The sequence below is a fragment of the Blastomyces dermatitidis genome (assembly GCF_000003525.1).
Source record: "Blastomyces dermatitidis ER-3 genomic scaffold supercont1.8, whole genome shotgun sequence".
Classification (NCBI taxonomy): Eukaryota; Fungi; Ascomycota; class Eurotiomycetes; order Onygenales; family Ajellomycetaceae; genus Blastomyces; species Blastomyces dermatitidis.
The window spans coordinates 3,224,625-3,248,772 of NW_025544781.1; the positions used below are offsets into that span (position 1 = coordinate 3,224,625).

The 24,148-nt window shown below is 33.7% G+C and overlaps 2 protein-coding genes across 3 annotated transcripts; one reads left to right on the forward strand and one right to left on the reverse strand.

Moving 5' to 3' along the window:
• The first annotated feature begins 4,300 nt into the window (after window positions 1-4,300).
• Window positions 4,301-9,116, forward strand: BDCG_07451. Of its 2 annotated transcripts, XM_045423241.1 has the most exons (6): window positions 4,397-5,123; window positions 5,196-5,839; window positions 5,888-6,941; window positions 6,990-7,442; window positions 7,497-8,108; window positions 8,177-8,933. In XM_045423241.1, exons 1-6 carry the CDS (start codon window positions 4,665-4,667, stop codon window positions 8,213-8,215), a joined length of 3,261 nt encoding a protein of 1,086 aa, XP_045282148.1. In that variant the 5' UTR covers window positions 4,397-4,664; the 3' UTR covers window positions 8,216-8,933. The 2 variants fall into 2 exon arrangements, with proteins under 2 accessions (XP_045278678.1, XP_045282148.1); XM_045423240.1 differs by having other exon boundaries at window positions 4,301-5,123; window positions 7,497-9,116.
• BDCG_07452 (uncharacterized protein) lies at window positions 8,598-10,698 on the reverse strand. The gene has a single exon (XM_045423242.1). It carries the CDS (start codon window positions 10,216-10,218, stop codon window positions 9,259-9,261), a length of 960 nt encoding a protein of 319 aa, XP_045278679.1. The 5' UTR covers window positions 10,219-10,698; the 3' UTR covers window positions 8,598-9,258.
• Window positions 10,699-24,148: the final 13,450 nt, after the last annotated feature.

Below are 24,148 nucleotides of genomic sequence, written 5' to 3' on the forward strand. Positions count from 1 at the left end.
CTTAAGATCTATTATCAGAGTAAAGAAATAGTATATAAAATGACTATATCTGATATATCACAATTGAATGACTCAGCAGAATACATGAATTAAATAGTTGCAGAAAAGACACAAAGTCTACTATTTAATAGTGAATTAGAAAGAGAACTTTGAGATGAAATAATATAAGTTATAATTATGATAATCAACACATCTTCAATATTAATAAAGATATTTGAATATAAGAAAGAAATATTACTTACATCTTTTGAAACTTGAACTGAGATGCAATCTTCTATTCATTTAATATGAAGATGAGAGTGTAAGATCTATAAGAAGAATTTGAAAGTGTTAAATAAGCTTATAAATAGAACTGATAGTAAGAAATAATAACTGATTGAATATCAAGAATTATATTAATATCATGTGTGAGATTCTGTTGCACATTATCTTGAGATTGCATAAGATATCATATTTAATAAAGCTCTTGACATGAGTGCAAATACATCTGTAAATACAGTGAGAGAATTCAATGAATTGTCTAATGAATTGAATATTCTGAATGTCAAAGAGAGATGACAGTACTGCTTACTATAATATCTAGTAAAGAAAAAGTCAGATGTTTTAAAGATGATTATTAATAAGAACTTAGAGAGTGTAATTAATTAAATCTATCTTCTAAATAATAAGATACAGCTTATTATAAATAAAGAGTTCAAAGACTCTGTTAATAAGAATGATTCTGCCCCGGTGGCTGAATGATTAATGCGGCCACCCGGTAGCGCCTTGGCGTGGGAAACCAAGGTGTGTGGGTTCGAAACCCGCAGGGGATACATTAAATCCAGAACTCAAGCACCTCAGATTTCTAATAAATACAGAGGTGTATAAATCGCTCCAATAAATCGCTCTATGTTCCTGGGCTGGGAAGTTATTATTGCATGTATTTAATTGTCACTTCTTTGTATTTCCTATGTTCTTGTTATCTTGGCATGGTCTCAACACCTGTATTTCCTCCTGTATAATCAACACTTGGCCTGTATTTAACATCACGCAAGGACTCATTATAAGCTCCGCTTGCATATGAGTATAATGAAAGAATAATAATAATAATAATAAGAAGAATGATTCTGTTCTAAGTATTCTGACAGACTGATTAACTATACTGATAGAAGTCAAGAGAAGCTCAGACTGAGACTATTAATATAAGACAATGAAAAAGAAGATTAAGATATTTGAATAGAAGAATACATATATTATCATTAAGAAGGCTCTGAAAATGAATATTCTTACAGATAAATGAGTATATGATTAAAAATTTAATAATAAGAGAGAAATTATTTATTTTAGAGCTCACTGAGTAATTAGAGAGTGCTTATAATAGCAGAGTATTCATTATACAAGATTATATGCTGCAGTGATATCAGAGTCTACATTATACAGTCTATTCACTATATCAACTACTAAAGAATGAAAGATTAAATCAATTAACTATATATCTGCATTTTTGAATAACATACTATCACAGAATAAGATGATCTATATGTAACTACTTATAGATGTTAAGTATAATAGAGAGAGCTTGATAAGATTACTCTGTCAGAGTCTATATAAAATGAAGTAAGTTATAAGAATATAATATTTTCTTATAACAGAGTATCTGACTATATTAAGATTCAAGATATCATCTTATAATAGTAGATTTCTATATCACTCTGTTCATAAGATCTATCTGACATTGTATATTAATAATTGTCAGATGATGAGATCTCAAGAACAGTAATTAGACTGAGTATTAAAAGAGATTGTAAAGAGATTTGAGATAAAAAATATCAAAGAGACTGAGTTATATCTTAAGATAAAGATCAAATATTAGAGAAATAATAATCTAGTGATTACACAGAGCTGTTATATTGAGAAGATTCTTGAAGATTTCAGTATGAATAAGATAAATTCAGTTGATACTCTGATAATAATTAGTATATAACTGAAATTCTCATCTGATGAGAGAGAAGAATTGAATGATAACTTTACAGCTATAAGATATTATCAAGAATTGGGATTATTACAATATTTAGTTTCAAGCAGCTGATCAGATCTGATATTCACAGTCAACTATCTCTCACTTTTTAACTCATATTTATATAAAGTATGTTGAGCAGTGTTGAAGCATGTTCTATATTATATCAAGAAGATGAAAAATCATGATATATTATATAAGAAGAAGATAGAAGATGATCTGAGTTCTGTGATATACTGTAATTCAGACTGAGTAGAGATAGATTCTTAATACAAATCAATTATCAGTAATATTATATTGATTAACAGATTACTGATCTCATAGCAGTTACAGAGACAGATATCTATTACTAAATCAATCACAGAAGCTGAGTATATTACAGCTAGTAAGACAGCTTATAAGATAATCTGATTGAATAATATATTATATGACACTGAATTAATAAATAATGAAAAAGTGAAAATATACTTATATCTATAAGTTGATAATAAGAGAGTAATTAATCTAGCAAAGAGAGAATTCTTAATATGAAGATTATATCATATTAAGATTAGATATCATATTCTCTATAATTTAATTGAAAAAGAAGAAATTATGATGAAACATGTTAATTCTACAGTGAATATAGTTGACAGACTCATCAAGTCACTGACAAAGCCTGTGTTTGAAGACTTTGTTAAAAGAATTAATTTGAAAGAGATCAGAAAGAAATAATTGAATGATAATAATAATACAGTAAATCAGTGAATTTTACATGTATTTATTGATTTTTACAGTTATTATTATACAGATATCTTTTCTAATAAGAAAATCAGAGTCTGATTGATGTAATTAATTATTATTGCATTTTTGAAAGATTTGAGAATGAGAAAGACTCTGAGTGACAGCTTATAGATTACAGTGTAGTAAGAGAGCTTGTTGATAATTACTACATCTACTCTAGTCACATATTATCTCAATCTATTTATTTAGTGTAACTCGCGTAGTTAGATTACAACACAATAACATTATTCTTCAAGATTAGTGAGGTCAAGATGTATACAGAAAACTTGATCTTATTAAATATATTACTTAATCTTATTATATAAGCTGATCTTATAAATGTAATCTGTATCACTATTTAATCTCACTTAATACATCTTTTCTTGTAATTTAAAATCACTCAATTATTTATCATTAATTCTACAATTAATTCAAAATCAATTTAAAATCAATTTAATACTGAAATTATTCTTGAATTTAATAATAAAGTAAGTATTTATATAATTTACACTGAATTGATTATTAATTGATTTTCAATCAATTATTAATTACTTAAATATATAGATTGAATTTATTTTTATTACTATAATTAATTAATAATCAATTCTATGATCAATTTAAAATCAATTTAAAATCAATTTGAAATTAATTTAATACTGAAATTATTCTTGAATTTAATAATAAAGTAATTATTTATATAATTTACACTGAATTGATTATTAATTGATTTTCAATCAATTGTTAATTACTTAAATATATAGATTGAATTTATTTTTATTACTATAATTAATTAATAATTAATTCAAAATTAATTCAAAATCAATTTAAAATTAGTTTAAAATCAATTATTAAATATTTTTATCTTAATATATTTTAAAATTCTGTAAAACATCTCTTTATATTCTATATAAATTTATCTATTTATTTAATTGATTATGAATTAGTTATACATGCTTTTTAATTGATTAATAAGCTGAATGAATGAATAAATAAGTGAATTGAAAGATTAAAAGTCAATTATTAACTAATTATTACTAGACTGACTGTGTGACTGTATCTGAGATCAGAATTAGATTTTTTAATAGTTTTATTATTAATTTAACTGATTTCATTACATAGTTTTAATATTAAATAGTAGTTTTATACTGTCTCAGTAAGACTTACTGTCTACTCTTATTATATTTTTCAAATAAGATTATGATTTTTACTTCTTAATTTAAATTATTTTTATTACTTTAAATGACTTTAAATCTTATTTAAGTATTATTAAAAAGTGTTACTTTTTAAAAAATTAAAAATAGTCTAAAAAAAACCTTAAAATGTCTAAAAATAGTAACTTTATATCAAGAATGAGACTAAATAGAACTAAATAAGATCACTTTCTTATTTTTTTCAAGTTATGATTTCATTTTAAGATCTGATATATAGTCACTTTGCATGTTTTTTTAATGACTAGTTTCAGTGAGATTCATGTCAAGAAATGTATTAGACCAGACCAAATGAGACCAAATGTGAAATTCATGGTCCCGGCGGCCAGTCTAATTATTACTGTATTGTGTGAGGTCAGGGTCATGATTATGTAACAAGATCAAGTGGTGCACTTAGCAAGGTCAAGTTTTCTGCTTCCTGGAGGTCAAGTTTTCTGTATACACGCCAACAATATCTCCTCCACTCGCGTCGTGCATGACTAAGCAGAGAAAAAGCGGTTTGTTTACCTTTTTCCCCATTGGGAAGCGAAGCCCTCTCTGGCAAACAACCCGACCGTTTCCTGCTCCACTATCGTTTATTTCATCGAACATTTATATACGCGCTCATTCTATGTGCTGGTATTATCCGGTCTTGCAGACCCGCCATTTTTTCCTGGCTTTTAATCGATACATTCCCGAGCCCTGATTATTTCTCCAACATGGTTGGAGCAACACGCTCCCAGGCCCCTGCGCGCAGCTTGCGAAGCGGCATGATACGGCCCCCTCAGAGAACTACGAGGGCCTCTATTCTTAGCGAGCGAGCAGATTCCCCAGCCACTGCACTCAGGCCTTCCAATACAAATACCACTCGTTCGATTCGATCACCCAGCGTACACCCAACTACAGGGCTGAAGCGGAAGGAAAGAGAGTTTGAGCCTCAACCCGTCCAGCGCACAAACATTCATGTTGTTGTACGGTGTCGCGGTAGGAATGATCGAGAAATCAAGGAAAACAGCGGCATGGTTGTGTCAACCCAAGGAGTCAAGGGGACAAATCTAGAGCTGTCCATGGGGCCAAATGCGATGGGAAACAAAGAGTACCACTTCGACAAGGTGTTTTCTCCTGCTGCGGATCAATCAATAATTTATGAGGATGTTGTGGCCCCAATTTTGAATGAGGTACAGTTTCCTCTTGTCTGTGCGCTTCTAGCACTAAAATCCAAGCTCCTCGTTAACTAGACACCTTTCTAGATGCTCTCAGGATTCAATTGTACTATATTTGCATATGGCCAAACCGGAACTGGAAAAACCTATACGATGTCTGGTGATATGGATGACACGCTTGGTTTGTTATCAGATGCAGCTGGCATCATCCCGCGGGTACTCTATTCCCTCTTTAAAAAACTTGAGGATATGGAACATTCTGTCAAATGCTCATTTATCGAGTTGTACAACGAGGAACTACGAGATCTTCTTTCCTCAGAGGACGGTACAAAGCTGAAAATATACGAGGATGGGGCAAAAAAAGGCAATCACGGTACTATGGTACAGGGCCTGGGTGAAACTTACATTCACTCTGCTTCTGCTGGTATCAAGTTGCTTCAAGAGGGCAGCCACAAACGACAAGTAGCAGCTACAAAATGCAATGATTTGAGTTCTCGAAGCCACACAGTGTTCACGATCACTGTGTTTGTCAAAAGAAAGACCGAAAAGGGCGAAGAATATATAAGCAGTGGGAAACTTAACCTAGTGGACTTGGCTGGCAGCGAGAATATCCAACGTAGTGGCGCGGAGAATAAGAGAGCCACCGAGGCGGGGTTAATCAACAAGAGCTTGCTCACTCTAGGAAGGGTAATTAATGCTCTGGTAGATGGAGGTCCTCATATACCCTACAGGTTAGTTTCCATTTAGTATACACAGTGGTTCCCACTGACGCGTCATAGGGAATCCAAACTTACCAGACTGCTTCAAGATTCTCTGGGTGGCCGTACGAAAACGTGTATTATAGCCACGGTATCACCCGCAAGGAGCAATCTGGAGGAAACCATTTCAACATTAGATTATGCTTTCCGCGCGAAGAATATTCGCAACAAGCCCCAGATCAACTCCACTATATCCAAGAAAACTATGCTTCGAGAATTTACGACAGAGATTGAGAAATTGAAGACCGAGCTGATAGCGACACGGCAAAGAAACGGTGTCTACCTTTCGTCCGCAGCATACGAGGAAATGACTATCGAAAGCGAGTCTCGTCGCATCCTTACAGAGGAGCAAAGAGCAAAGATCGAAACAATGGAAGCCAACCTCAAGAATAAAGTTCAAGAGCTCTTTACTTTAACTAGCAATTTTAATGACCTGAAGAAGGATAATGATTCCACCAAACTTTTACTGGACCAAACGGAAGATTTACTGGAGAAAACGGACATTGTGCTTAATAATACGAAGAGAAGCTTGGAGGAAGAATCCATGCTACGAAAAGCTCACGAGGAAACCGAGGAAAGCCTATATAACATTGGAACCCGTTTGATATCGACTCTGGGGAAGTCTGTTTCCGATGTTGACTGCCTCCACTTGAAGCTTCGACGACGGTCGGATCTGCACACATTGAATAGGAAAATATGGCAATCATCTACCTCGGAAGTATTGGATATGTCGAAAGTGGTGGACGAGCGAATAGCGACATTCCAATACAAACAATCTAAATTACTTGAAGATTTGACTATTAGGATGGAAGATTTTGTCGCCCAGGAGTTAGAGCGAGTCAAGGCTGGTCATTCTCTTATTTCTCAGTCAGAAACTTCGTTCGAGAACGTAGAAACGGCCACCAAGGCGCATACAACTGAATGTCGAGATGAAATGAATGAAGTCCTTGAAGAAATTAAAATTTTGCGTGAAGACGTCAAACAGAGAGTTGGCGAGGGATTGAGTGGACTTTCTACCGCAGCAGAAAGGATATCCGGTGAAGTAATAAATGAGCTTGGGCAATTTCATCGCCAAGTAAGTCGCATATATCTCATCGATTATGCATTTTGCTAATAGCTATAGCTCCATTCCTCGTACATATCCCTAGGCGAGGAATTTAAGTCTGTCATTGATACACTTGTCAGTAGCCTCCATTCGCAAAAGGATGATATTCACAGGCTTCGAAAACTGGTGCATGAAGCGAACACCCAAGCAGCCAGAGCGAGCGAAGACGCGATGTTGAAGCTGCAGACCACTCTTGATGAAGAGCGAACCGCTGCTGAAACAGAGCGCGCCACCCTGTTATCGGGTATAAAAATGCTCTTGGATAAGTCAGGTAAAACACAGTCGGCACGACTGGACACGAAGGTGAACAACATCCGATCGGATATGGCAGCTTCGCACGCTTTACTAAAAGAGGCCGACGTTGAATTCGGCGAGCACATGGACGAGTGGGAGTTGCAAGAGAATAAAGTTATCACGGAAGCTCTTGCATCGGAGTCAACAATTCAAAAACGGATCGATGATGACTGGATGGTACGTTATTTACATCCTACCACCCAGCTATACATCGATACTGACCTATGCCAGAATTTTGGTGCCCGAAATAATAAAATCCAGGAAACAGCGAGAGCGGTACATCGGGAGACCGAGATGATTGTTAACACTCAGATGGAAGGAATTGCTACACAAATGCAAGCTTTAGATGCTTTCGTCATGAGAGCAAGGTCACAAAATGATAGCCATCACGAGTCACGGATCTCCACCTTAGAGAATCTTGGATGTAATATTCGTGAATCATACAAGGACATTCATAACACCCTGGATGTGTTCGGCACCCAAGCTACAACATTCCGGCATGAAATTCTTGATGAGAATGAAGTAATTCAAGAGCCCATTGACAATCTCACCGTGGATATTAGGAAACCCCTTGCGGAGCTGCAATCAAACATTCAATCCAAGTCGCTTACAGAATATACCAAGACTGGAGAGACCCCTGAAAAAACGCAGTATGACTACCCATCCACGCTGCCGCGAACCGAACCACATGATTCCCTCATTGCTAGGATCCGGGGAACCAAGGAACAACATGAAAATTCAACGAATACCGACGCTTCTGCCACTGTGCCTTCTTCTCCTGGGCTATGCTCTCCTATTAAGTCGCCCACTAAGGCCATGGTATACCAAGATGGCGGCAACGAGGTAGGATCCAAAAGTCCTCCCACCAATATGAACGTCAAGCCAACATCATCCTCGTCTGCGGGGCTTAGGGAGGTCGATATAAACGTCGCCGCGAAACAGCTCTCTAGCGCTTCTTTCTCACATTCTACCGATTTTTCGTCATCACTGAGATCATGCCCAGATGAAGCCCCTGGAGATACTGCGTGTAAAGATCTCATTCCTCCTCCATCGAAGAGACGTATTACATCATCACCGCTAGCTACGTCTGGCATTATTATAGGAGATAGTAAATTACCTCAAAAGCTCATGGGTAGGAGGAACCCCACGCTGAATGGTCTAGGGATGATCACAGAGGGCGGGGAAAATATTCCCTTGTCGATACAGTACGAGAACCAGCTCGCACAAGGCCGGAGGTTAAGACGGCACCCTACTTGATTTCATTGTTGGCAGGGATAGTATAGTTTTCTTTTCTATTCTTTCCTTTTTGTTTTTCTTTTACTTTCTTTTTTCTTTTGCCTTTCATTCTTTCTGTCCCCTTTCATTTGGTTTTAACCTCTGTGTAGTACTTAGATTCTCGGGGATTCTTTGTTGCTTTTCTGCTTTACAATCTGTCACGGGAGTCAGTAGGCGTCATTGGGTATCATTGGCGAGACGATTATGCAGAGAATTGTCATGTTGTCCTCACTTCTCAAGTAAATTTTATCTAGTATTCCCGCGTCGGTTGCATTCGTGAATTCCTTCAATAACTACTATAATAATTGACTCCTAGATATTATCGGATGACGTCCCCCAGATTTATAATGACCTCTGCGGAAGATTGAAATGAAGTGCATTATATTTATCCAATCTAAACCGTGGTTCTAAATATTTACATCTCCAATGCAGGTCAAACAACAGGGAGGAGAAGCATATCGAAATTAAAACAACATTCAATTAACCAGAAATCTTCCCATATCAAACGCCTCCTGTAGTCTAAGTTAGGATAAGTAAATAAAACTACCTATTGGCCACGTTATAAATTAGTGCAAAATAAAAGAGATGTCGTGATAGTAACATAATTGAAAACTATATGGGGACTCGTCCAAGCCTGAAAATGACTTGCTTCGCTGCCCATGAACCCCTCCAGGGTCGCTCCACCGCGGAATATAAACAGTTGGCTCCATATCACTCCTCAAACCCCCTCCTCCAGCCCGGTCCCAGCTTCTATCCCGCCCGACTCCTCATACCGACCCGTGCCGTCGAGATAGACTTCTCCCGCTGCAATAATCTGCCGCAACTCTTCCATCCGCTTCTCAAACTGTTCCATCATCTCTTCCAAGCGATGCTGGTGGTCCTGGGAGCGGTGAAGAGACGAGGTAAAACCGACACCAGAAGTGCCTTCTATCTCAAGCATCAGGCCGCCAACCGGGGACGAGGGGCGGTTGTTTGCTGAGGCCGAGGCGGCCGTAGGGCTGTTTGTGGACGAATCGAAAGTGCGCGCTGTGCAAAGACGGCTATTGAGGATTTGCCAGGACGGACTTAGACTGTGGGCGGAGGATATGGTAAAGGGGTACGGGGGTTGTAAGGTCTCGTTGGTAGGTTGGGAGGCTGCAGAGGTGGGTCCTAGGCCCTCCGTAGAGTTGGATGGATCTCTTGTATTGATATTTGAGGATTCCGCAAGATGATTCCGAGCAGCGTCGATATGAGACGGATGTATGTCGACGACTATGTAGTGTTCTTGTACACCAGGCACTGGGGGAGGCAGCGAGGAAGTTTTGGTATGTGCCCCTGATTGCTCATCTTCATCTACTTCTCTCAGATGCGCATTGCTTGAACCCCGTAAAGCGTTAGTCCCCTGGCCAGCTTCCAGAGCACGCAGGGCAGCTTCCGTTATCAAGTCTGTATCGTCGTCCGAGAATATGTAGTGCACGGTGGGGTGGTGGTATTCCGATGAGTGAGCGTCTTGTATGACCGTGAAGAACGGACGGAAAGGCGACTGGCGGAAATCAAAGGGGTGAATGTTTTGTTGAAGCTGTCCACCATCTTCATCCGCCGTCCCAGGGGTATTGTCCTGTGAATGTGTCGGCTTGGGACCACAGAATGGCTCTGATACAGGTGGTGGCAGCGGGTCAGGGGGGTTGGGAGAGGCCATTCCGAAGGTTGCTTCCTACATGGCAAGGGACACAGTCGTTCTGGATGTAGAAGGTTGTCTGCGGGAAGTTTGTCGGGGCGGCGTTATCTCCGCAATTTGCCGCCGCCAGGAAAAGATTGTGCAGGAAGCAGAAAACTTGACCTCGCTAAGTGCGCCACTTGACCTCGTTATGTAAGCTGACCTCGCAAATGTGGCCCGTGCCACTACCTGACCTCGCTCAATACATCTTTTCTTGTAATTTGAAACCACTCTTTCTTTCTTAATTATTTTGTGGAAGGTGTAAAGCTTGTGTGATTGAAAGGTTGCTAGCTTGTGGAAAGTTATATGGTGGAAGGATTAGTAAGCCAGATCACGTGACCTGACACCCCCACTCACCAGAGTAACTATACACGATGCTATATACAAAATTCGCCTTCAAATCAAGTACAGGTACAAAAAATGACTGAAAAATGTGAAGTAATGAAAAACCAGTCATGATATATATTATTTTTTATTCCTCTAATTCTTCATCTTCATAATCTTCTTTCAACATGTATATTTCAACATTTTAAGTGATTTAGTAAGCTTATCTACTGTGTTCTCAGTAGATGAAATATATTGAATAGATATCTTATTCTTACAGACAAGATTCTGAAGAATATGAAAACAGATCTCTATATACTTTAAGCAGTGTGAAATTGCTTCAGAAGAGAATAGCTCTATGATGAACTTATTATCAGTATGAATTATATAAGTCAGATCATTGACTATAATGAGAATAAGATAATTATCAGTATTCAGATTATTGAGATGAGATGAGATGAATTCAGTATCTTCTATAAGCTCTCAGAGACAGACAAGCTTATATACAGTCTCAGAGAATACAATATATTCAGCCTCTGTTAATGACTTAAAGACTTCTGTTTACTAGCAGCTTCATCATGCAACAGAATCATCTGTTATGTAGATAATATAACTAATAATTGAATGAGATTCTGAATCTCTATCAGCTTAATCAGTATCTGCATATACTACAGATTCAATTTCAGCATCTCTGTAATAGATTATATTCTCATTGATTGAACTCTGTAGATATCAGAGTATACACTTGTATACAGCTCAGTTCTTTGATATAGACTGAGAGCTGAATCATTCAAGAAATTCTGCAGCAAAGCTCATATCAGAATATATACTGAATGCCAGATATTGCAGAGATCTGATACTGAATTGATAGAACTATAGAAAAAATTCTGCTATGTATACAATCAGTTTCTTATTATTATTTATGAAATTGATATTCTTCTTTATAGAAGTGAATATAGAATGACAGTCATTCATTAAGAACTTCTTCAGAAGATTTCTTATAAAGAGAGATTAAGATAATATTAATAAAGTTAAATCTCTATCAATCTTTATTTTTAGATAGCAGTTGAAATCTTCTACATTCTTGATCTTATAATTAGCAGCAATTTCAGCTTTGACTCAGTTCAGATCTTCAATTTTCAGGCTGTAGAGACTAGACTGACCGTGTGACCGTGTCTGGGACCAGGACCAGATTTTTTGATAGTTCCATTACCAATTCGACTGATCCCATTACACGGTTTTAACATTAGATAGTAGTCTCATACTGTCCCAGTGAGACTTACTATCTACTCTTGTCACATTTTCCAAATGGGACCATGATTTCCACTTCTCAATTTAAATTATTTTTATTGCTTTAAATGACTTTAAATCTCATTTGAGTGTTACCAAAAAGCGTTACTTTTTAAAAAATTAAAAATAGTCTAAAAAAAACCTTAAAATGTCTAAAAATAGTAACTTTATGCCAAGAATGGGACTAAATGGGACCAAATGGGACCACTTTCTCATTGTTTTCAAGTCATGGTTTCATTTTAAGATCTGATAGATAGTCACTTTACCTGTTTTTTTGATAGCCAGTCCCAGCGGGATTCACGCCAAGAAATGTATGAGACCAGATCAAATGAGACCAAACATGAAATTCATGATCCCGGCGGCCAGTCTAGTAGAGACAGATATTATTTATATAGATAGTTATATAAATCTGTCTTTCATCATGAATAAATAGTTCAGTATTATAGAAACTGACATAGAAGTCTGAGTGTAATAGCATCTTTCATAGCTTCTCATATTATAAGAGTACTGCTTGCTTAAGACTGTAGAGTCTCTGCATCAACTGACACACAAGATTATCACAGTCTTCACAGAATTCTGTAAGTTGATTCATATATATTCATTCATCAGCAGTCAGTTGAATGTTTAAAAAAGCAGTCATCATATTAATCTACAGAACATATCATTCTCAGAATACTGAGATCACTATAAGAGCTTATGAGATGAATGCAGAGATGACAGATGCAAAGATTCTTGAGTAATTAACTCTCTTTTATTGATAATTCTCACAGACAACTCAGCAGGTCTTATAGCAGATAATATCACTTATATTATTAAACTTTTTATTAAATACTCATTAACTGTGAAGAACACTCATTTATGATATTCTCTCAATCAGTTATCAGATCTCTATCTATTTTAAATAGTTAATCTTTTTAACACAGATCTTGTAATACTATTTCCATTTCATGAAAGCTTTAGCACACATGAGGTTTTTCAGAATCAGAAGTACAGTAATCTCAGAATTGATAAATAGATCTTCAAGACTGTCTCTCACTGAAGCTTCTCTCACTGTAGTGATATCTCTTATAAATGTTGAAGAATTATTTAATTTAACTGTGAGTTTTAAGAAGTTCAGTGTATTCTGTACTAAAAAGATAGATATTCTTGCAGAGATATCATAGTCAATTCATCAATTATTAGTGAGTATAAGAAATAATGAATACTCAGGTTGAATTTCCTCATCAATTAACAGATCATCAATTGATAAATCAGAAATCACTGCAGTCTTCTGACAGACCGCAGTGAGTAGACCTGATGTTGCTGAAGAAATTACTGTAGCTGCTTTATAAGCTACATTGAGTAAAATCTTCAGATTGTGTGAAGTAGTCAGTATCAATGAATCAGCAAGATGAAGATTCTTCTGAAAGATGATGTCTTTTGATATGTATAAACACCTGTTGAAGAAGTTCATCAATCTATAATTAATAAAATCATCATAACTCATAAAAATTAACTCTTTGAAATGATAAGTCATCTTATTGATGAGCTTGAGAACTATCTTTAAGAATGCTTTGCAACCTCATCAGCAAATGTCATGTGTAGAAGATAGAGCTTCAAGCCAGGCCTCATACAGTGTAATTAGCTTTGTATTTTCAGAGTCTTCATACAATATTGTTGAGATTGATATAAGATTTAGCAGCTCTGTAATCACAATAACTGTCTTATCTCATATCTTTTTCAGAGCTGAAGAGTCTATTAATAGTGATTGAAACTTCTCAATGATTAAACTGATCAATCATTCAGATACTTCATCTTGCTGTGAAGTATAAGAGAAAGTCAGCTCTTATTTTATATCTTTACTGAGTATATATATCATGACTGCATTTGAATTCAATTCTTCATGATCTGAGTGAATGATTGCAATGTCATGTCTCAGCAGATTCTTGATAAATTGATTGAAGATCTGCAGATATCTCAACATCTCATTCTTATATTTCAATAGAAATATTCACCTCATATAGATGACATTATCTGTTATCATCATTGCAAGCTTCTTGCCAGTGTAAGATAATATATCATTTTCAGTTTCAAGAGTCTCATCATTATTAAATATATTCACTCAAACCTTCAAGGCCTTGCGAGTGGCATGACATGGTGTGAAATTCTTGTAGAAAGTGTGTTTCTGTTTATGTAAGAAATCCCGCTTCTCGCGGATTCTTTACCTCTATTCCTATCTCTCACATAATCAATAGAGCTAGCGGCCCTTGACTACACACAACTATATAGACTGAAGTTCGCGAATACTATTCATAACTCAGCTTGAATACTATTATACATTTAATCTCTACATTTTATCTTTCTACTGTGAATACTTTTAATAGTTAATAGTACATATTATATCAAGCTGCAAACATCTGAATAATCACTTGTGAGCACTTATTCTTACATTTCAAGCTCAGTCAGTCAGTAATCACTTATTATAACTGAAAGAACTAGAAACTTATATACTTCAATCTCTGTGAACTCTACTGTAGACACTCAGAAGCAGTCATCTGAATCATGAATAACTCTTATAAAAGAAGTTTCAGAGAACTTATTAATTACTCATAGAACATTATTCTCTACATCTGTGATAGAAGAACTCTTCAAATTCATAAATAAATCAATCTCAGTGAAGAATATTCTTGAGCATCTTCTATAAGATTAAGCTATTTTTCTATAAGAAATACTTACTATCTGTAAACACTCTTAAACTGAGTTTCTAGATATAATCTTCAGAGATATTTACAAACTGAAAAGAAACTTTCTTAAGCTGTGATTATTTAAGATTACTTATCAAATCATAATCTATAAAAGTTTTTATAAGTTTGTATTTGAAATTGACTCATAAGTCTGACTATATAATATGAAAGATGAAGAAGCTGTCATCTATATAATAACAGATCTTTATTATACTGAAGTCAAGAACTGGCTGAATTATCTAGAGAATGATTATAAGAGATTCTACTAATCTATTCTTAAGATCTATTTAGAGAATAAGTTGAGAGACTCTGTAAGCTGAACAGAGAACATCTGAGCTGTGATTATTAATATTAGAAAAAGAGATGAGAAATCTGATAAAGACTACTCACAGTGCTTCATAGAATTGTAATATGAATTGAGATCTGTGAAAACAGAGCTCTGAAATAAGATCTGAATAATGATATTTATAAAGAGACTGAATAAAGATATATAGAATAAGCTTATTAAGTAAGACTCTAAGCTTTTAACTCTGAAGAAACTGATAACTCTTATTCACTGCTTACAGATCACTGTGAGAGTCACAGATCTGTAGAGAGTAGATCACTGACTGACTCTGTAAGAGCTAGAATAACAGAGAACAGATTTATCAGAAAAAGATGATAAAATATAGAGAGATTTATATCTGACTACTGAGCAGAGAGAGAGAGCTTTATAAGCTCTTATAAATAGAGTGTATAACAAAGAGATTAAGAAAAAGAGACTCTACTTTATCTATTCTAAATCAGAACATCTCTGTATAAACTGTCTGAATAAATTAAAATAGAAATTTGAGAAGTCATAGACAGAGTGAGCAACAGTCTTCTTAAGAGTCTTAAAGCTGATATCTGAATCTGTTACTTCTCTGATAAAAATACTTATTTACAGAGAGAGACTGTGCTGCAGTACTACTATCTCACAAGTATGAAAAGTATTAATAAACTTAAAATCTCAGGTCACTGTGATGTCTCTAAAGCTCATGAAGTAAATAAGCTGAAAGATAAAAACTGAGAATCTGCTCTTATAATAAGCAGAGTATGAGAACTCAGATCTGAGAACTGAGAGACTTATAAGAGTTATCTTTGAATTACAAGATCTCTCTAAAATCTGAAGAAGATTTACAGAAACTGTAATTATCACAGATATCATAGATAATATATACTTAAAACTTATCTAACTTCAAAGACATAATTCACACATAGCTGTCTGTGAGTCAGGTTTATACTTTCAATCAGTGTTGACAGACTTACTCATGAAGATAGAATTAGTTAATACTGCAGAGTTGATTAGAGAAGATAAGCTTATCTATATAATAACTTTATAAGTATCTGAGAATCTCTCAGTCATAGAAACTGAGCTTCAGATATCAGAGAAATACTGAGATCTCATAGAGATATTCAGCTTAGTAAAGACAGCTGAGCTTTCTTCTCACTATGAGAAGAATTTAATAATAGATTTGATAGAAGAGTAGAAACTCTTCTGAGAATTAATCTATAAGCTCTCTCATTATGAGACAGAGATCTTACAGATCTATATAAAGAAGAATCTGAAGAATGACTTTATCTAATCTTCACAGTTCTCTGCAGAAGTCTCTGTGATATTCATGAAGAAGAAGAATAAAGATCTCAGATTATGTATAGATTACTGTAATCTAAACTCTAAGATAATAAAGAGCTGCTATTCTCTATCTCTGATTAAGAATGTGATCAACTATCTCACAGAAGCTGTCATATTCACACAACTGAATATAATTAATATATATACATAGCTGTGAATACAGTCTGAGAATGAATAAAAGACTGTCTTTAGAACTGTACTGAAATTATTTGAATATCTAGTAATGTCTTTTGATCTGACTAATATTCTCACAGTATTTCAGTCTTTTATTAATAAAATACTTTATATATATCTGAATGTCTTCATAGTAATATATCTGAATGATATAATAATATACTCTATGAAGAAGAAAGAACACACTGAGTATGTATAAAGTATGTTGAAGATCTTAGATGAGACAGAACTATATATTAAGCTTGTAAAGTACAACTTCAGTACTTATCAGATTAATTTCCTAGAATATGTAATCACTGCAGATAATATTCAGATGAAATCTTCACAGATTGAGACTATTCTATTATAACTGAAGTTAACTAGTATTCATGAGATTCAGATCTTTCTGAGCTTTGTGAATTTCTATAAACAGTTTATCTTTGCATTCATGAGAATCTTCTTAGCTCTTATAGATATACTGAAGAGTGAAAACAAGAAGAAGTTATCTTATAAATAAAGAATGAAAAGATTGTTAAGAAGAGAGAACTGTAAGAACTTTCTTATCTTAGAAGCTTACAGAGTCTTTATAAGATTGAAACAGATATTTACAGATATAGTAATACTGTTTCACTTTGACCTCTTACTCTTAATCAGATTGAAGACAGATGTCTTCTTCTTTACAATTTCAGAAATAGTCTTATAACTATAGTTAAATAAGAACTGAGTTTCAGTGATCTTTTTCTCATAGAAGATGCAACCTGTGAAGATTAACTATAACATTCATAATCAGAAGCTTCTTATAATAGTGAAATTCTTTCAGCACTGATATCACTACTTTGAGAGTCTCATGACAGTGATTACTATTAGAACTGATTATAACAGCTTACAATAGTTTACTTTAATCAAGAAACTCTCACAGCAGCAGATTCACTGAACTCAGAGACTAAGTGAGTTCTGATTCAAGATAGAATATATTAAGAGAACTAAGAACTCAGTGAATGAACTCTCTTATAGATCAGACTATATTAAGAAGATCAGAGTGATAGATATAGAGAGACTAGAGAAGATAGAAAAGCTTTACAAGATACTCAGACTAAGTGTTATAAAGAGATTGACTGAAGAGTCTCTCAATTCTCTATAAGAGAAGAAAAGAGAGAGAGAAAAGAAGTCTGTACAACTACTCTTTATAACACTGAGAGTCAACACTCTGAGAATCTCTGTGAGAATTCTTGAAGAGAATATCTATAATCTGAAGAGTTTACAGGCTTTGAGAAGTGCTGTAGAAGACCTGATACAAGAGAAAACAGAGTATAAGTCTTCATAAGATCTTCTATTCAGATTGTCTGAACTGCAACTGAAGAATGAATATACTCAGTATATTCAGAAACTACTCACAGCAGAGATCAATTCTGCAGAAATACAGAATTGAAGAGACTTAAATAATCTCTTATAAAGAAATAACTGAATTTATATATCTATAAATAAGTTTCTATATATAGAACTTATTAAAAGATATTATAACTCTTCTCTAGCAGGTCATTTTACAGATACTAGAACTTATGAGTTACTTATAAGAAAATACTTCTGACTGAAGATATAAGAACTTGTGAAGAAGATAGTGAATTCTTATACTATTTATCAGGATTTGTGAGTAGTGTGATTCAGATTATATGAAGAACTTACTTCTCTATCTATTTCACAAAAATCTTGAAAACAGCTAGAAATGAATGTTCTTATAAGTCTCTCTGAAAGTAAGAACATATATAATGTCTGCTTTGACAGTGTGCTGATAATAGTGAATCACTTTATCAAGATAACACACTTTATACTCACTTATAAGAACTTAAAGTCAAAGAATTTAACTTATATCTTTATCTATAATATAATCTGATTGCATGAATTATCTGTGAATATTATCTCAGATAGAGAATCAATCTTCACAGAAGAGTTCTGATCTGATCTGATAACTATACTGAAGATCTTGTGAAATCTAAGTATGACTTTTCATTAATAGACAGATAGTCAGATAGAATATCTGATAAGTATATTGAAACAGTATCTGTGATGCTTTGTTAATTACAATCAGAATAATTGAGTGTATTAATTATCACTTACAAAGTTCATATACAATAACTCAAAGCATGTCAGCACAGATAAAACCCTCTTTGAGATACTCACTGAAACTTATTCACAGATAATCTTGATGAATCTGTAAGAGTATACTATAGAGTGTGATGATACTCATGAACAGACTGAGAGAATTCAGAAGATTCAGAAGAAAGCCTGTGAATTCTTGAGAAAGACTCAAGAGTATCAGAAGAGATACTATGACTTCAAACACATTGTAAAGAGTTTTAAGAAAGATAATAAAGTCTGACTAAGTCTAGAAAATATCATCAAAACAACCGCTCCACCACGAACTCGCTCGATTTTTCGGATAAGAACCCGCCGATAGATCCATCGAAAAGCCCTCGATCATACGAGCATTTTGACCCCATCGCCGACCGCATACCCCGTGTGGTGGTGGAGTTATCCAGCCAAACGTGAACCAGACGTTGTTCGGAACTCCTGCGTGGGATTATCCCCCATTCTCCCCTATCACACCACAACCCCGGGCCAAATTGCCATACAAATTGTAAGGTGAAGAGACCTAGCCATATGCACCAATCTTCTCAATTTTGGAAGATCCCCGATCTGTAGTTGTGGAGATATCTGAGGAGCGACCTCCACGAAAACCCTGTCCATCTTTGGTGTTCCAAAACACCAATGCCAAGTCCCACCCTCGTACCGCCCTTCCCAATCTGGCCCATCCCCGGCAGAAAAATACAAAAAGATACCTCAGCGATAATATCAAGCACATAATCAACAGACACTTCTGAAGTGCAACCTCCACAGTCTGTCATCAGTGTATCTAGACTTCAACACCAAGTCTCACCCTTGTACTAGCCCCCTCAATCTGGCCCATCCCCGGCAGAACAATACAAAAAGATACCTTGACAACAGTATTCAATACATAATCAGCAGATAACAAGTTAACAGCACATCAACAACTATAAAATCAGTATATCTCAAGATCTGACTGAGCCTTTGATCCCTGCACAGTGAGATATATTAAATCTAGATTTAATATCTCAATATTCAATAGATTCTGCAAGGGATTGAGAACAGCAACACTAGATTTCTATTGAATTTGAGAATTAACTCTATATTAATATAATCATTGACAAAGTCTTCTATTTTGAGATATAAATAATCAGTTTCTCTACATCTCACTGACAATATTTATATTATTATATAGAAACAGACTTATATTCTCTATAATATCAAGACTCTGAAGAGGGAAAGTCTTAATAGAGAGTATACAGTAGTGCATATCTTAGCAGTTTCTATCTCATTCTTCTGCAGCAGTTAATGCAAAAAAAAAGATCTTGAAAATAGTTTTTTACTTCTCTTGAAAAAGTAAGATGTTTTTCTCCAGATTTTATACAATATTCTTACAAAGAATAAAAAACAGAGCTGTTTTCTATCATAATTTCATATTCTTTTAAGTAAGAATTACTTTTTCAGTGACTGAAGAGCTTTCATTAATACTTAATTCTTTTTTACACTCTTTATTAACTGATTTGAGTTGCACACTTATTGTGTGAGAAGAATTGAATAATTTAGAATAAAATTGAATAGTTTTAATCAATTTCTCTGCAAAAAATTGATTTATTTTTTGTCAGTTTTTCTCTCAAAAACTGTCATATTATCTGATTTACTATCAATTGATATCATACTTTTCCTCACTGTATCTCAAGAAAGAGATTGTAAAGATTTTATTGATTTATCTTAAAAATCAATTTTAGTTTATTAGATTCTCTTCAAAAATCTAACCTAGTTACTGAACTAGTGTGAAAAAAATCAGGTGTTTTATACACAAAAGTCTTTTATTCTTCTTTTGAAATAGTCTGACCAACTTTTCAATTGAAAACAGACTTAGAAACCTCTTAATTGAAACAGTCTGACCAACTTTTCAATTCAAAAGAGTTTAATAAATATCTCAATTGAATTAGTCTGACCAACTTTTCATTGAGTAAGAACAATGAGTTCAAAAGTACACTCAGTTGATGTGAAAAAAGATGCTTTCTCAAATGCTATTTCTGAGATTGAAATTCTGAAGAGAAGAAAGAAAGAAGAAATATAGAAACAACAAGTTCTTGAAATACAGAAACTTGAAAAAGCAAGTAAAATTCTTGAAAAGCAGTGTCTGAGTGAGATGAATGAAGAAGTTCTGTTAATTCTTCATACTCAGACTAGACAACTACAAGAAGTGATCAAGTTCAAACTTGGAATTTCAAACACAGTTCAAAAAACTTTGAAAATTTCTAATACAATCACTGACTCTTCAGTTTACTCTTCTTTCTTTTCTACTTCTTCTTCTTCTTCTTCTTTAAATCAGAAGAAAACATATGCTCAAGCAGCTGAATCTGCTGCCTCTAAAGCTGCTATCTTGAAATCTGCTATCTCAAAACCTGCTCAAAATTCTGAGAAAACTGAGAAGAATACTGCTCATACTTCTAGTGATAGAAGAGTGAAGAAAAAAATACAAAAAGAGAAAAATCTTCAAATCTCTAGAAATAGAAGACTTATTCTCAAAGTCTCTAATCAGGACATATTGCAGAGAAATAAGCTAAACTCAAACCTCATTTTCAGAATTAGAAATGAAATCAATCAGCAGTTCTTTTCTCAGTTGATGACTGATATTGAAGTTTAAAAACCAGTTATAGCTTCAATTGAGCCATTCTTCTTTGAAAACCTCATCATTCTGATCATAATGCCTGAATTCAGTGCAGAATTCCTTATTCAGAATGAGAATCTCTGAAAATCAGCAGTAGAATCTTTGTTAAACACAACAATTCTATCTGAGAGAGATGAAAAGTGAGATAAATTCATTCTTCATGATATTTCAGTTGAAATTTTTGACTGTGAAGAAGGAATACTACTTCTCAAAAATGAATTAGAAGAATACAACTCTATTCAACTGAGAAAAGAGTCTGTATAACTAAATTCAATTAAGTTCAGACAAAGCAGAAGAAATGCCTCTATTCTAGTATATACAAAGACAATTGAACAGTCAAAGATCTCTGAAGTAAGAGTAACAGGTTTGAAAATAAGAGTTAATGAATACAAAGACTCAAGAATGAATCTCAAAGCTCAAACACAGTGTTCAAACTGTCAAAGATATGAACACTTTGTAATCTCCTGTTTCAGAGACTCAAAATGTACATTCTGTGCCAGAGATCACAAAACTAGTGAGCATAAATGTGAAACATGCTCAAAAAGAGATGAAATATGTCAATACACTCTGCTTAAATGCTCTAATTGTAAAGAAAAACATGCATCTAGCTCAAAAGAATGTATGTTTGCTTCAAGAACTCAAAAGAACTGGAGAAAAGATGAAGCTCAAAGTAAATCTAGAACTGAAGAGAATAGTCAAGTCAGTAAACTCACAACTGCAAGCTCAAAAAGAAGAAACTCTCAACTATTTAAATCTTCAAACTTCAATTCTCCAGCTAAATGTAAACAGAATTTGAATCCTCAAACTCCTGTTAAGATTAGAGAATTGAGAAATGACTCTGATAATAAACAAGATATAATGCAAGCAGTTGGGATTCCTACTTTTCAGAACAGTTATAATCTACTATCTGATAATAGTGATTAGATTCTACTCTATTTCTACTCTCTTTTAGTATGAATATACAACAAAAATAACAAAAAAAGTTTAAAAACTCTTCAAAAATCACATTTATTCAAAATAATATGAATAGAAACTTAAATTATATTTATTCTTATCTTCAAATTGTATTTGAATAAAAAGTGAATTTTATACTACTTCAGAAAGCAAATTTTGATACTGAGTAAAAATACATCATTTATTATTCAAGCTACTACTACTTTCTATCTTAAAAGTCTGAGACAAAGTCAAGAGAAGTGATCTATAGAAGAAAGAGATCAAGATATTAATTTAATATAAGATTTAATATTATGTCTGACTCTGATATTCTGATGAATGATATTATAGATTAAGAGAATGAGTTTGTCACTATACAGCTTATAAATATCTATAATGAGAAGTGATTGAAGAAAAATAACAATATCTGAACAATTAATAGAGAATTTCTGAACATAACTTTATTAAGAAACTTTATAATTATAGAAGATTTCAATACACATCATCTCTGATGAAATTCAGAATGTAAAAGAGTAGTAAAAGCAGATAATCTAATTGAATAAATCTTTGAGTATTTAATAGATTTAGTTAACAAGTCTGATTGACAAACATTCTTTAGAAAAGATATAAAACAGAAATCTATTATAGATCTAATCTTTATATTATAAAATGTAATGAAAAAAGAACTTGTAAACTGATTTATTAATTCAAATGAGACATCAGAATCAGATTATGAGATTATTCAATTTGATATTGAACTGAGTGAAAAATAAATGAGTGAAAATCCTCTTCTCTCTAATCAGTATAACTTTGAAAAAGCTGATTGAAAAGCAGTTGAAGAAAGCATAAAACTGTTAAAATCTGAAAGACAGAATGAGCTATATTGGAATTCTGATCAAGATATCTCAAATGAAATGCTTGAGAATAGAGTGAAGCTTATTACATCTATTATTCTAACAAGTATTAGAGATAATATTTCAAAGAGAAAATCTTCTGAGTATTCAAAACCTTGATGAAATGAGAATATCTCATCTAAAAGAAAAGAATTAGCTACTGCTAGAAGAGATTGAAAGAATAATGTAATATCTGATGAAGAGTTCAAAGCTGTCAGAAATGAATATTTTTCAGATATTAAAAGAGCTAAAACAGACTGCTGGAATAAATTTCTTGAAGAAGCACAAGAAAAGGAAGTTTTTAAAGCTTTTAACTATACTAAAACAAGAAGTGTAGCAAAACTTCCAGCCTTAGAATATGAGTTTCAGAATGAATCATATACAGCAAACTCTTTTGAGAAAAAATGTCAAGCTTTCATGAGAATTCTCTTTCAGAACTCATCAGATTCAGATTCAGATTCAGAGAAAGAGAATATATCACTTCTCAACTACATTGATGAAAATAACTGGAAATGGCCTGATCTTACACAAGATGAATTAGAGTCAGCTATCTTCTCAAGTTCTGTTAAAACTGCTGCAGGTCCTGATTCAATTAATCACTTGATTATTCAAAATACATATTCCTACTTAAAGAATGAATATTTTAAGCTCTTTTTCAATCTCTTGAAAAATGGATATCATTCTGAATACTGAAGAGAAGTCACTGAAGTGATTCTTGCAAAACCTAATAGAAAAACTTCAATTCCTAAGTCATATAGAGTAATATATCTATTGAACTGTCTAGGAAAGGTTTTAGAAAAGATAATAGCTACTCAACTATCTTTTATAAGCTCTATAGATGACTCTCTTTTATTCAGTGAATAAATGAGAGATAGAAAACAGTGTTCTGTAATTGACACTGTTCTCTCAGTTGTTCATGATATTCAAATAGCAAAGTATGAGAATCTGGTCTCAACTGCAGTTTTTATTAATATAAAAGAAGCATTTGATCATGTTTCAAAGTCAAAGATAATTCAGACATTGAAGATATTAAAACTGTCACTTTCTCTAATAAAATGAATTAACTGTTTTATATCTAAAAGAAGTATACAACTCTTCCTTGATGAAATGAAATAAGACAAGACTGAGATAAAAATAGAAGTATCACAGAGATCTTCAATCT